The sequence below is a fragment of the Podospora bellae-mahoneyi genome, chromosome 5, assembly GCF_035222275.1.
Source record: "Podospora bellae-mahoneyi strain CBS 112042 chromosome 5, whole genome shotgun sequence".
NCBI lineage: Eukaryota > Fungi > Ascomycota > Sordariomycetes > Sordariales > Podosporaceae > Podospora > Podospora bellae-mahoneyi.
The window spans coordinates 4083492-4097196 of NC_085884.1; the positions used below are offsets into that span (position 1 = coordinate 4083492).

Genomic DNA, 13705 nt, shown 5'->3' on the forward strand with positions numbered 1-13705 from the left:
TCACTTGCACCAAATTCACAGCTGCCTTTTCAAGATGACTTCAAGTAGGTCTCATTTACAACTACGTATACAAAAAATCATACCATCCCCGCTCCCCTTCATATACTCATGTCATCTCTAACCATTAATCCACCAGCCAACACCCCCCTAATGCCCATGCCCCTCCTTCGAGTCCCCCTTCCACCCCCCAATAGTATCAACCTCATTCAAAATCGTCGTCCCATTATACCCCCCAACCTTATCCCTCCCCACCGAAAAGCTCTCCGGCGGTCCAAAATAACTCTCCCTCACCCCTCCCACATCAATTACAACCTTCTGCACCACCACCCCCGGCATCAGCGCCCAGATCCTCAGTGTATACGCCCCCTCCCTCGGCACCTCAAAAGTACTAGTAGTGTACCGTCCCCTAGCACCCCAAACCTGATCCGCTACCGCATTCTGCCACCCAGCCGGCATCCCCGTCCCCACCGTCGGCCCAACAGGCCTCACATTCACCACCTTTTCGTCTCCCCCTTTAGGGTACAACGCCACGGCATACTCAAGCGGGTTGTAATCACCTAGATAGTTCAGCGCCGGGGAGATGTAAAGCGTGACATTGGCAGCCGAGTGGTTGCTGAAAAAGTAAACATCGTACTCCAACGCCGGGGCGGTCTCAACAGTAAGTTTCTCCGTGTTGAGGGGCACCATACCCACACCTGAACCAGTTCGGCCAAAGTGAGGGAAGACCTCGTACGTGACGTTATTGCGGTTCCATTCTGACTCTTCCTTGGGGGGGATGATGGCCTTGAAGTGGGAGCCCGAGATCGAGACGTGGCCGTCCGACTCGACGAAACCCTCTGTAAAGTTGGAGGGGAGAGAGCGGAGTTTGACGGGGACGTTGACGCGGGGGAGACCGAAGCCGTATCGGTCCATGCCGCGGCAGGGGGTGGTGACGTTGATGGGGACGGTGGAGGAGTTGATCTGGGGGTGGGCCCAGTCGATGGTAATGTACACCCTGGTGTCGGCCGTGTCGGGGCCGACGGTGCCGTTGTACTGGGAGAGCTTGACCCACGGTTGCCAGGGGGAGGCGGTCCAGGCGCAGTCTTGGGTGCCGCGGGAGAAGACGTCAAAGTACCTGGTGATGGGGCCATAAGGTTCCATGACTGGGACGGAGAGCTGGTTGGCCGAGTTGGGGTGGTACTTGTCGTCTCCCTGGACGGTAGCGTTGGAGCCCTCGACACCGATACCGACGTGGCCAGCGAGGGAAGCAAAGTCGGTTTGGACATGGACCATAGCAGGGAGGGTGTTCCTCATGGGCTGCTGCCAGTAGCCATCAAAGCCGAGATGCGTCTGGTCCATGAAATGCTTCCACTTTCCATCCAACAGCGCGTCCCATCTCCTCGTCAGGTTGGCATCTTCCGAAGACCAAGACAAGACCTCCGAAATGACCTTGTTCGCCGCGTTCCTCTTCTGGCCCGAGTAAAACATATTCCTCGCGCCCCCAATCTGAATCTTGTTGACGATCTCCCCCGCCATGATCGGGTGAAGAATCGTCTGGAAAAACGTCGGCTGCTGCTCAACCGGCAGATCATCATAAATCGCCTGAGCCTCCTTGTGCAGCTCCGCCCACTGATACAACACCGCATCCGCCTCCCCGTAGTTGATCTGCGAATACACATGCGGCTCGATCAACTCAAACTTCCTCCTCCCCGCCAACATCCCATACCTCTCCAAAATATCCCCAATATGCACCGCATGCTTCGGCCCATACTCCCTCGTAGCAAACAACCTCGCCCACTCCTCCGTGCTATCCTTATGCCATCTCTTGTAATCATACGCCAGATCAAAGTAGTGACTGATCGGCACCTCCAAAGCCTTCATGTCCCCCACATTCACAATCCAAATCCTATCCGCCCCCCTCGCCGCCGACAAATGCATCTGCTCCGTCGTCTTGCTCAGCTGGTTCGTGTTGATCCACTTGTAACTCCTCGTATCCCCCACATAATCAAAGTGATAATAAACCCCCGCACCCCCCGACCGCTCCGTCTCATTCAACAGCGGCAACCGCCTCACATTCCCCCAGTTATCATCCGCCCACAAAAGCGTGATATCCTCCGGAACCTCCAACCCCGCAAACAGATACGTCATGACCTCCTTGTACAAACACCACGCCTGAGGAACAGTAGTAACATCCTCCACCTCGAGCCCCTCAGCCATAATCTTCCGCTGGTTGTCCACCAAAACGGTCAACATCTCGACAATGTGCTCAACCCCCAACCCCTCAATGTGCGTATCCCCCGTCCCCCTCATCCCCACAGTCCACAAGCTGTTCCTCGCATAAGGCTTCGCCCGTTGAACTCCATACCGGAAATACTCATCAATCGTCTTATTATTCTCATTATACGCCCACGGCAACGGGTAAAATTTCCCAAACTCATTCTGCGCCCTCATCAACGGCTCGGTATGGCTCGTCCCAAGCACAATCTCAAACGCATCTGCCAGAGGTTGGTTCCCCGGGTCATCAACCATAAACATCGTCGCCCAAAGCGCAGGCCACAGGTAATTCGCCCTGTTGCGGAGCAAGACCTCAAAGATGAGGCCGTAAAACGCCGGGCCGTAACCAGGACCGTAAGGGGTATCCTCCCAGTGGGAGGCAACCCAGTTGGTGAGAGCGGGCTGCTCATCGTTGAGGAAAAAGCCGCGGTACTTGACTGTGGGGGAACCCTGCACCTTCTTGTTCTTGATGACATAAAGGTTCTTGCTCTTCTTGGGCGGGGTGTCGGCCCAAAAGTACCACGGGCTGACGCCGATTTGCTCGCTGACGTCGTAGATGCCGTAGATGGTGCCGCGGGGGTCGGCGCCGGCGATGACGAGGGCTTTGGTGGTGCCTGGGATGGGGTTCTCGACCACCTGGCTGGTGAATGCTTCCCACTTGCCCTCCGTCTCCGAGACGTCGACGGCCCCCGAGGCAATGAGGGCGTCGATGATGGCCGAGTGACCAATAGTGCCGGCAATAATGACAGTGTCGGCCGGGGATGGGTCAGAAAAGTCTGGGCCGGTGAAGTTGGCTGTGCCCAGGGTAGAGAACTGTGACCTTGTCAGTAAATTAGGCCCTCATTTCCCGAGCTGTTCGGACGACTCACAAAGGTGTTGTTCTTGTTGTTGATGGGGTTATACGTGTACGTAATCGGGGCCGCGCCAGCCTCGCCATTGCTGACCGTGTAGTTGATCCCCGTGACCCTGCCGAAATCCCGAGCAAGATCGTGGGCAGCACGGACAACACCCCAGTACTCATCCGGAGCCACAAGAATCTGGCCCGTAGACACAGATCCGCCGGCAATCTGGAGAACAGAACCAGTGGCATTAGGAGAAATGATGCGTTCCTGGCCCAGACCTGTCACCACGGAGCTGAAGGCGAGCCAAAGGGCTCCCTTCACACCCGTAGCGAACATCTTGGATGACGAGCTTGATGTTCAGACCGGGATTGCTCAGCTACACCCAGGAAAAGGGGCAACAAGATCGAGATATGTGAACAATCAGGAGAGGCGAGGCATTCCCGGGGAAGGCACACCGTACATGATATAATACACCCAGTTTCCTGGATATGCAAGGCACCGAACGCTCCACTGGGAGGCAATATGGCAAACCACATGGCCTCGCATGGCCCAGAAGGGGTATGTTGACCGGTTTTCCTGGGTAAATAGATTAACCACGAGCCATCTCCTCATGGCGAGGTCGTATCCGTTACCCCTCCAAAGGTAAAATGGTATACCGGTGCAGAAGAGTGCAACCGATCACTATTGGAAACTACCCGTGGTGTAATTCGCCTCCAGCCATCACTCGATATTGGACAAATACCAGCGCTGGGAAGCCAAGAATATGGTAGAGACCCCCAAGACCCGGGTGACGACGGGATGGCGGGTAAAAGGAATCATGAGCGGAGATCACTTGCAACTCGCAAGCTAAGCCCTGGGAGACATCGACGACATCACCAAGGTCCTCGCCAGCCACTCGAGTACCGCGATCAAATGACTTGGCAATGGTAGGCGGAAGTGCGTTCGCCGTTCCTAGGGCTAACGGCTTTCCTCGGCACCGCTCTTCTAGAAGGTTATTCCCGCAGCCCGTAAGACAAAAAGGTGGGGGAGTGCTAGCCAGGAGCGAAGCAAGGTATATGGTCGTAGTACCTTATGCATGTTGAGGTGTGCTCATGAGGGGATGGCGGGGAGAAGATCCTCTTAGAAAATTGGAGACGGGTCAACAAAGCTAAAAATTGAGCTGAACAAGTGGTAGGGACTTCGATGCTTTATTCGACATGGACTCTAGGTCCTCATTTTCTAATTCGGGAGCCTAATCCCATACTGCTAATTGTTGTGAAATATCGACAAACGGGAGGATATTAAAGCAATGAAGAGTTACCCCTGTGAAAACTAATTGGAGAAGGCGGACGGCGGACGGCTGAGTGGAAAAGGCGGAGGCGGAGACGTGAGGTGGTGCTGTGGGGTTGGGGAGGCGGGACTCGCAGAGTGACGTTGGGCGTTTAGCCGCCAATTCCATGTCTTGGCTCACATGGACAACCACTTTAACCTTTCGTAAATGGCAAGACGACACCAGTTACCAGGCTCACTCGTGGGCCGGTGGTGAATGTGATGCATCCGATGCCGACGAGCTGCTTCTATGAATGGTCCAGATCGACAAGGTGGACCGTGGAGGTGCTTGTTGTTGAGGCATCACTTCCTGAATCGGGCCCATCGGGTGTGCTGGTGTGTTGTATGCGACGGTGGAGGTGTCGAACGGCTTTGCCAACGGCCTTGTCGGGTTTGTGTATGTGGTTGTACACCGGTATGTAGTATGGATGCGTCCTCCTTGCATTGTGCTTAATGCAACCAAGTTGACATCAGAACTGGGCCACGGTCCGGATCCCGAGTAAGAGACCCTTGATGGCTCAAAGTTGATGGGCACATTACCTGAGTAACCGGTGAATATGCACCTCGGTCGGTGGATGCATTCATAAACTTCCTCTCCTGAGCACCATTAGCAACGAGCCTGGGAAATGGCAGACTCACCCTCAAACACCAGGCTCGCGTAGCGCGGATGATCACGTTGGGAACTGAGTACTTTGAGTCGGCATATGTAAACCATCATAACACGCTATGCCATTTTCTGTTCTTAAATTGATTGATACATAGAAGGGAACGTACCTAACAGTTCCCACAAGCCTGCCCATTCCTAACGTCTCTAGACCCAACAAAAAACATACAGCTGCAAGTGCAGCTGGAGGTTCAAGGTGTATGCCGGTCTCGAGAATTTCCGCAATGGCCGAATCGCAGCTGCCAAATGAAAGCCATCAACGAATCTCTTGATCCAAACGCTCTTCAACACCAACAGTTCACGCCGCCGCCTCCTCAACCCACCGATATCTTGGCAGCAAGGCCATCTTCTCCTCGGGACTGACCTCGGTGTCATCGTACACCATCCGCATCCCCTTCTTCTTCTTCTCTGTCGGGGCTGGCTGCTCGTCTCCGTTCTTGGCCGGTTTGATGCCCGCCTCAGCCATCCTTATCAGCTGATCGATATCATCGCCACCGGGTGCTCTACCGGCATTGGCCGCAGATTCGTCGACTGGTGAAGCACCTGGGAAGCCAGGAGGGGCCACACCACCGGGGTACGGGTAAGAAGGTCTCTGCGGGAGTGCCGAAGGGATCGGGCCACCACTTGGAGGTCTCGCCGGGAGGCTGCCAAAAGCGCCAGGGGCTGCCCCGGGGGAGTAAGTAACAGGAGGGTATGCTGGGGCTCCTGCAGGATATGGGAAACCTGGCTGCGGTGGAGGGAAAGGAGAAGCCTGTTGAGGGAGTGGTAGGTTAGCACTGCTCTGTGCACAGAATGAATTGGAATGGCACGTACAACCTGAGATGGACTTGGGCCATTGGCTGGGGCAACAACTGGGAGGGGGGTGCCATTTGCAATCGCTTCCTTTTGAGCGGCAACCTTTGCGCGATGCTCTGCCAGCCGCTTCTTGATCTCCTCGGGAGTCTCGATCTTGATCTTCTTGGTCGGACCTTGTCCACCGGACAGCCCCCTTGGTGGATTTCCAGTAGCAGCCTGTCGCTCCGCCTGGGCTGTGTAGAAGTTCTGGATGATGCGCTGGTTATGTTGCTGGATGATGTCCTCAGGGACGCCCTCCATGCCGAAGATCTCGATGTCGAGTCCTTGCCGGTTAGCCAGAGCATTCTCGACGCTGGTCAGATTTTCCTTGTGGACTTGGTTCATGTGAACAGAGAGACCTATAAATATGACATTAGCAATTGTGCGGGCTGATAAGAAGCAAGGAATGGATGCGCTCAAGGCGGAGGGCAGCACATACCACCGGCGGTGTTCAATCGTTTGCCACATCGTTCACATTTGAAGTGCTTCGCTTTCTGATGGGAGATCAGGAGCTTCAGATCCTCAAAGTCTCTCTCGCCTGGGAAGTGTTAGCCAAAGACAATAATCCAATCAATCACAATCAGTCGCGATAGGGTCTACGAACAGTAGTAGCACCACGGCCGGGCCAGGAGCTCTTCAATGTCCGGGTGTCCGCGCTTCTTCTTGCCCATTTTGCTTCTTTTTGGTTTGTTATCGAGATATTTGGTTGATTCGAGTCTCGGAAATCGCGTGTTTGCGCAATCGGCCGCAGAAAAGTCGTCGAGTGTTGATGTTTGGAATTGGAGGATGGAGTTGAAGCAAGTGGCACAATTGACTGCGCTCCCAAAATGTTCAACCTCTCGATGCGCGCGACAACCAGCCGCCAGATCACGCTAAGCCTTTTCGGAGATAGTCGATAACAGGCAAAGCACAGAGTCACGTGCCAGTGCACGGCCTCTCGTAAACTTTCCATTGACCCTAACCCTTGTTCTCCTCCAGCAACGCCACCGCAACCAACAACCAACATCTGCTCTTCCTGCTCTTCTTCTCCGGCTGTTTACCGCCATCCATCTCTGTTGATGCCAAAGCTCAGCGCTTACCGGCAGCAGCAGCGGGACAGGATGTCGACCTCTTCAACTTTCTGCGAGGGTGGCCGCCCCAGTAGCAGAGAATCAGGCACTTTATGCACGTGTTGCCCTCATCCTCGGACTCCTCTTCGCAGCTGCATCTATAACAGATGCACTTGAACATTGGCATCTCCTTTTTGCCGCCACCATCGCCGCTGTTCTTCTCCCCATTCTCCGTGGCCACAGGCATTATCTTTCTTTCTTGTAAAACAAAAATAAGAAGAAGAGCAAAACGAGTGATCGTAAAGTGGTGAAATCTAGACTATATCTCTGTTAGCATGTGAAACAAAATAACAACGTGTTATGCTTGGATGGAAAACATAAATCTTATACTCGTCTGTTCACGCCAGAACAACCAAGAGCACACTGTCTCTAGCACGAGCAGCTCCTCTTCGAATAGCGTGAGCAAGCCCTCTCTAATGTGCGAACAGGCGCTGAAAATAGGCAAGCAGGCCTTCTTATAATTGCGAGAAAACGCTTAAAAATGGGCGAGCAGGTGTTCCAATTACTGGGCGACTTAACGTTCAACATGGCGAGCAGGTTCTTAACTCTGGGCGGACAGGCGCACAAAGTCGGCGAGCAAACGCTTCATTTACATTTCTGCTCAACTCACATACACATGTCTCTTGTTTGATGTGCTAATCGCGGCTAGCTTGCTATTTCACAGACTATTTTTGAAGAAGGGATATCAAAGACACCGCCGTGTCCTGGCTCCAGAAAAAGGCAACATCACTTACGAAAAATTGCTTTGGGCTCGAGTTTTCTGGCTTTTGTGGCCAGATTCTTTCTTGGGAGTCGCTGAGGGAATAAAAACCGATTTATGAGATGGGGACAGCGAGCAGAGTTTATCACTGGCACTGCCGAGGGCTTCAAGAACTGACCAGTCTGCGCCATTCGCTTTGATTGTACTCTACGGGGCTCTATGGTGATCAACGGGGGATGTGTTCCTGCCCAAGCTCACGTTGATGGTATTGCCAGCCGTTGACTGTCGAAAGGGGTTGAAGAGATAGGGGCAAGGCATTCAGCTCAGTAGTAACGCCAACACCTAACATGGCCATTGTAGACGTGTTTGAAGTGAAGGATGGTGAATCCAAGGTGAGCTTGCAAGGCAAAGATTTCATTTCAGGCTGATTCCTGCTTTTGTACCCCGTCCCCACTGATAAATACAACCATGACAGCGGCATATCTGCCACAGAAGATTGGTCAGTGTCAGCATAAGTATGTGTTTAAGAATGTCTGCAAGACTTACGTTGCCGCAGCTACTAGAACCTCGCTGTATTTTGCGTCAGTGAGCAAGGATGTTATGGCTGAAAACGCAATCGTCCACACGATAATAATAATCAGTGGTTTGTAGCCATCCGTAACAAAGGACATGATCACTATGGGGACAAGCAAGAGACCGGCAGAAAGCATTCCTAACACTGCTCTTGTTATCCTGTTTGTTGTCGCTTCAGACCAAATATGGACTCCATCTGTCCTTGGAGACAGCAACTGTATCGATGACTTTTAGACCCCACAATATTCCAAGTGCCAGGGGTAGTTGATAAAGAATAGGATTACTTACCCTGGCGAATTTGCCCACAATCCTGTTGGCAAATGAGAACAAGGCCCCGCCATTGGGGTTCACGTACAAGGCGACCATGCCACTGAACCCTCCATGCATGAGGTCTTGGTATGCTTCGGAAAGAAAGGCCCAGACCGCGGGGTGATTGCTGAGTCTGGCTCTGCTATACCGCAGAATACTTGCTACATTTTTTTCTTCAGGCTCAAGAAGCTCACTAACCTTTGCATACGCAACAAGAGCTCGGTCTTGTCTGAATCAGCTAGGTAACACGAGAATAGGCAGCCTTGTGAAAAAGGATATAACTCACTGTATTTGTACAGGACTTCATCCAACTCATTCATGTCAAAGTTCGGGTCGTCTTGTTCGTGCTTTCGAGCCAACTCATCCAGCTGGTTCTGCAAATGCAAAAGGTTGCGAACATTGAGGGTATGGTGTCCCTTGAACATAGCCCAGTTGTCGGCTGATCCCATCATGTGGGAAAGGGCTCTGGTAGCTGCTTCTTGGGTGGCTGGCAGGGAATGGGCTACCACCCTTTGATTCAGGGGGGACTGCATCTGAGTGGCCATGGCATTGTCCGAGTGGACTGGGTCCAACTGCTCTTCGATGTCTAGCAAGAGACGAAAAGAAGGTTGATTATTTCAGAGGCTGATACTGTACCTGCTCATCGGTAACCCCTCTTTGGCACTACCTATCTTTGGGAGGTATTGGGTGGGGGTTACACGGTTAGCAAAAGCGTGGGGTTGTACGGCTAGAAAACCTCATCTTTTCAGCTCTCACTGTTAAGACTGACGTAACCTTTCTGGATTGCTTATGCAAGTCTTGTCCAATTACCAGCAGGTGGTTCCACGACATAATGTAAGCGAAGGGGCTATAACAAGAGAGAAGTTCTGGCCCCCACAAGACTTTCCATCACAACTCCTTTTTCTCTACTTCAACTTCTAGCCAAGGGGTACCTGCTCCAATCGCTTGTTTCTCTTTCTTGAGTTTTAGCTACCTTATCTACCTTACTTACCGAGCTACAGCTCGCCTAGGTAACAACAAGTTATGCTACCACCTCCTGGTTTCGACGATGACTCGGAGCCTGAACAGACGCGGTACAGATAATGCAGTTAACGACAAGGTATCTCCACAGAATAATCAAATATTACAGCCACCTGCGGAGAACACCTCAGTTGAACCTTCCCGCAAAGAGGAGACCCATGAGACGGCTCAAAAGTATCAAATCTTCATCGAAGTAGCGCCCAATATCGCCATACCACTACTTATCAACCTCTCAACAGCCACCGCAGGCAGCATATTTGAGCAAATTGACAAGTGGTTCGTGGATGGTCGCTCGAAAGACGCCTTCTTTTTCTACTTCAATGGCAAAGTGCTGGAATCGCAGAAGTTGCTCTCGGAGTACAATCTTGAGCCAGGCTCTACTTTGCTCCTCGAGAAGAACGTTGAGGTTATGCTTTGCGCCGCACGGTTTGGGACCTTTGAATCAGAGCTCGGTAGAGATAGTTCAAGAGTTTTGGGTGGGGAGAGGATCGGTACCTTTGACGACTGGCCATCCCGGGAGCCTTCGATGATGAAAAAGTTCCTGACATGTTCTTTCCGAGGTTAACATGAGAAATGCGGTGAGGATATCTTGTCTGATTAGTAGATAGATGGCTGTATGCAACCCACCTCGTCCATTCACACCATCTTTCCGTATAGCCACCCAATACTGTTGCCCGGTACCAGCAGAACTTTCAATGGTCGCTCACTGATTGGCCATCGTCCCGCTACACAAATGTGTGGTTTGCGGCTGAGCTCCAACTTGATCCCTGTAAGCAGCCATTCCCAATGAAGCTCGCGAACGATCATACGATACAAGAATAGTCTACACATGTTGCTGCATGACCCATGTCGCCACTTGTGGAACTTATGCAAGACGCCATATGGCTGGCTTCTAAGCGTGAGCCCATGTAAAATATTGGGAGTATCCACTTCAAAAAACTATATACCACGCCATACGTGAACGTTTCCTGGAGTTTCATGGTCAGATTTCCATGAACATATGCCATTTTCCCTAGATGCCTCCAACAGCACAATGACGCCAAACACTTACTCTCCAACGGCTCCGCCTCCGACTGGCACCGCGAATAACGTAAACCAAGAAGGTGATCAGTCACCATTCCCAACCCAACACACGAGTGAGGCACCATATATGCTTCCGCAACTGCCTCCTCCAGCATCAAGCAACTACTTTTACCCGCCACCCGAGCAAGCTCAGAGATATGGGTCATTTCACGGGGAGCCACCAGTCCCGGCCCCGTACATATCTTCGGGGCCACCTCCTCCAGCACCAGCAACAAATCTGCATGTTAGTCCGGGATTTTCTGCTATGAGACAGGGCTATTATGAAGATCCAAGACCAAACAACTACTTCTTCACGCCACCAAACCCTCGTGCTACACCCCCCACAGCCCAAAGATGCGCCTCATTTCACGAGGAGCCGCCGGCCTTGGTCATGGTCAGAGTTCCACCAAGAGAAGGGAACCGATGTGGCTCGTTTTCAGAAGAGAAAGGCGGTTGGAGGACTCGACATCCGAAGCTGGTGTCATTTTTGAGGCTCTTTGGATGTATCAGAGCTTCCGGGAAGGGATAGTTGATGTTAAGTGCACTGTCTTTCATTGTGGAAGGTCGTCATGAGAAACGAAACACGAGGCGAGGCATACCAGGTTTTCAAGATACCTACGTAGGTACCTTAGGCAGTCAGGCGTTCACCAAAATCGGCAGCTATAACCCCGCTCCCAGGTTTCACACCATCTTTCCGCAGAGCTCCTCGTTGATAGGCTCTCTTGACGAGGGGGGTGTCTGCGCAGCGGCTCACCAATTGGCTTTCGTCATGAAAGCGTGGTTCGTGGCTTACAGCTGAGCCCCTGTCCGAGAGATGATAAGCATCTCGGCGAGAAAGGTTGCCCGAAACAGCAGCGATGTGACAGGTCTAGACCTCTGATGTCCGATTGCTCTCTTAAAAGCCCTGACATCTTTGTGGAAGACAGGTACATGATTTTGTCCCACACATCTCCCGACAATTAGAGCCCCATAGGGCTGTTCAAAGCACTCTTTATCAAAGTCTTCAGTCCCACCATGCCGCCTCTCATATCCTTGTTGAAACGTCCCACCAAGGGAAGCCCGCGGCCTATCCCCGGTCAGGCTTTAAGGCACGGTTCTTTTGAAGATTCACGAATTCAATCTGCTGGGTTGGAAACATCCGGTCCTCTCAGGGAGGGGTCCAGTGCGGACATCCCGGTCGAAGGAGGCCGGTATGGAGTGTATTATCAACAGTCAGGAAGCCAAAGGCTTTGGCATTCAAGATTGGCGTCTTGCCTGAGAGTGTTTGGATGCGGCTAGCTGGTTTAGCAAAAGAGGGCTTGCAGGGTGGGATATGATCGAGATCGTTGTTCGTTTACAGGAGAGAGATGCCGATAATTCAAGTAAGCGAGTACATGTACCCGTCTCAGTCAGTGTATCTGTGTACATAAAAGCTCAAGCCAACCATGGAATCCTCTCAGATAACGGATTAGTCCAGATCAGCTCCGGGCAGGGCACATCGTGGCGTGGGTTTCGAAGGCACCAAGGCTAGTGATATGGAGGTCTTGTAAGCATTGCAGAATCCATAGAAGTGGCGTGACCGTCACGAATATAATCTCCATAATTATACACCCAAAAAAAGCAACAAGAAGACCGCCGACAGGTATCGCCAGAAGGGTGCACAATCTTTCGCGGTTCCTCTACTCGAACACCATCAATAGCCCAACAACCATGACCCATGCTCCGTAACCAGCACCTGTGCAAGCTAGGAGCGGCATTGTAGAGATCCAAGAATCCAGCATCCAGCTGCAACCTCGTACATAACCGTCGTGGAAGAGAAAAGAAATCGAGGGATGATAGTTGAAGATGAGGCAAACCAGCCCAGTGGTTGCAATATGCTTGAATAGCTGAGAAAAGCCCACAGCCTCCGTGACCTCACTTGGACAGACGTCTCGGAAGATAAAGCCAACAGAATCAATCGTCTCTGTGTTGAGCTACTCGGAAATAGGTTGATTGAAGATTGGGACCCGCAAGATGTAACACAGTGTAAAGATGCCAGCAACCAAACCTGCGCAGGCTAGCTCGAAGATTCTTTGACTCACCGTGGAAACAGCGTTCATTTCCCTTCGTCGCTGGTAGAGGATAATGGTCCCAACACATAGGGCTAGGAAGAAGGTAGCTGTGATCAGTCTCCCGACCATCTCTGCGATTTCCTTCCAGGTCTCAGGTACTGGATTCCACGTTTGTTCCGACCCGTCTCCAACCAAAAGTTGATTCTCTCTCTCGAGGTTGACTGCTGGTAGGTGAGCCGATTTGGGGGCACCTTGCCAAAGAGACATCGCAAATTCGCCTTTAGTCTGGCTTCTGGATTGTGATCACCTCGGTTTGGATCGAGAATTGGACTAAACATCCGGGAAAGTAGGCCGAATAGGTAAATACTGAAGATGAAGACCAGACCCAGGACATATGATATCACATAACTCAGGGGCGCGAGCCAAAAGTACAGTGGACTCCATGTGAAGCAGGTCTTTTCCTTGATCTTGAGAAGTCGGGAATAAGAGAAGAGCGTAGTGACGCTGACAACCAAGAGCTTGATATACAACTCTCCAGTGTCGCGTCGTTCATCGATGGGACATGGCTGCTGGGATAGAGTGATTGTTTCCAGGATGTGGTCGCCCATCTCTGATCAACATTCAGCTGAGTTGTAGAATTCTCAGAAAGAAAATGAGGCAAACTCACTCTGGTTTTGATGTGTTGGACTTGTCCAGCTCATAAGCTATTGGCTTGGCGGTCGGTGGCTGAGCTATTTGTTTTCGTTGAGTTCGACGCTTCATTGAGCTCCTCTCCTTGACAGTCATTGGGTACCATATTGTAAAAAGAGGCCTTTTTAACAATACAATAATTGTGCCTTTCATTGGACAGCCTGACAGGCCTTTGGTGCTCGTGGAGCTTTGTGGCTGACTTCCAACTGAGGGAGCTTATCTTGCCAGCTTATCTGAATGTCGCAGTAAGAACTGAGGCCGCCCCTCGCAAAATCACGACCAACCACAGGCCGATAAGACCCTACAGATAC

The 13705-nt window shown here is 51.9% G+C and overlaps 5 protein-coding genes across 5 annotated transcripts; 1 reads left to right on the forward strand and 4 right to left on the reverse strand.

The window, feature by feature from the left end:
- Positions 1-147: 147 nt before the first annotated feature.
- Positions 148-3431, reverse strand: QC761_511520 (uncharacterized protein; the record flags this gene model as incomplete). The annotated part of the gene is made up of 2 exons (XM_062880313.1): positions 148-3066; positions 3123-3431. The coding sequence occupies 2 exons, from the start codon at positions 3429-3431 to the stop codon at positions 148-150; spliced, it is 3228 nt and encodes a 1075-aa protein (XP_062731582.1).
- Positions 3432-5365: 1934 nt separating this feature from the next.
- On the reverse strand, positions 5366-6754 carry QC761_511510 (uncharacterized protein; the record flags this gene model as incomplete). The annotated part of the gene is made up of 4 exons (XM_062880312.1): positions 6506-6754; positions 6341-6439; positions 5881-6260; positions 5366-5818 (listed from the first exon to the last, which is right to left on the reverse strand). Exons 1-4 carry the CDS (start codon positions 6570-6572, stop codon positions 5366-5368), a joined length of 999 nt encoding a protein of 332 aa, XP_062731583.1. The 5' UTR covers positions 6573-6754.
- A 215-nt stretch (positions 6755-6969) lies between these two features.
- On the reverse strand, positions 6970-7197 carry QC761_511505 (uncharacterized protein; the record flags this gene model as incomplete). The annotated part of the gene is made up of 1 exon (XM_062880311.1): positions 6970-7197. One exon carries the CDS (start codon positions 7195-7197, stop codon positions 6970-6972), a length of 228 nt encoding a protein of 75 aa, XP_062731584.1.
- Positions 7198-7796: 599 nt separating this feature from the next.
- Positions 7797-9254, reverse strand: QC761_511503 (uncharacterized protein). Its single transcript, XM_062880310.1, has 4 exons — positions 8879-9254; positions 8572-8816; positions 8257-8498; positions 7797-8193 (listed from the first exon to the last, which is right to left on the reverse strand). Exons 1-4 carry the CDS (start codon positions 9135-9137, stop codon positions 8130-8132), a joined length of 810 nt encoding a protein of 269 aa, XP_062731585.1. The 5' UTR covers positions 9138-9254; the 3' UTR covers positions 7797-8129.
- Positions 9255-9640: 386 nt separating this feature from the next.
- Positions 9641-10177, forward strand: QC761_511502 (uncharacterized protein; the record flags this gene model as incomplete). The annotated part of the gene is made up of 1 exon (XM_062880309.1): positions 9641-10177. One exon carries the CDS (start codon positions 9641-9643, stop codon positions 10175-10177), a length of 537 nt encoding a protein of 178 aa, XP_062731586.1.
- Positions 10178-13705: the final 3528 nt, after the last annotated feature.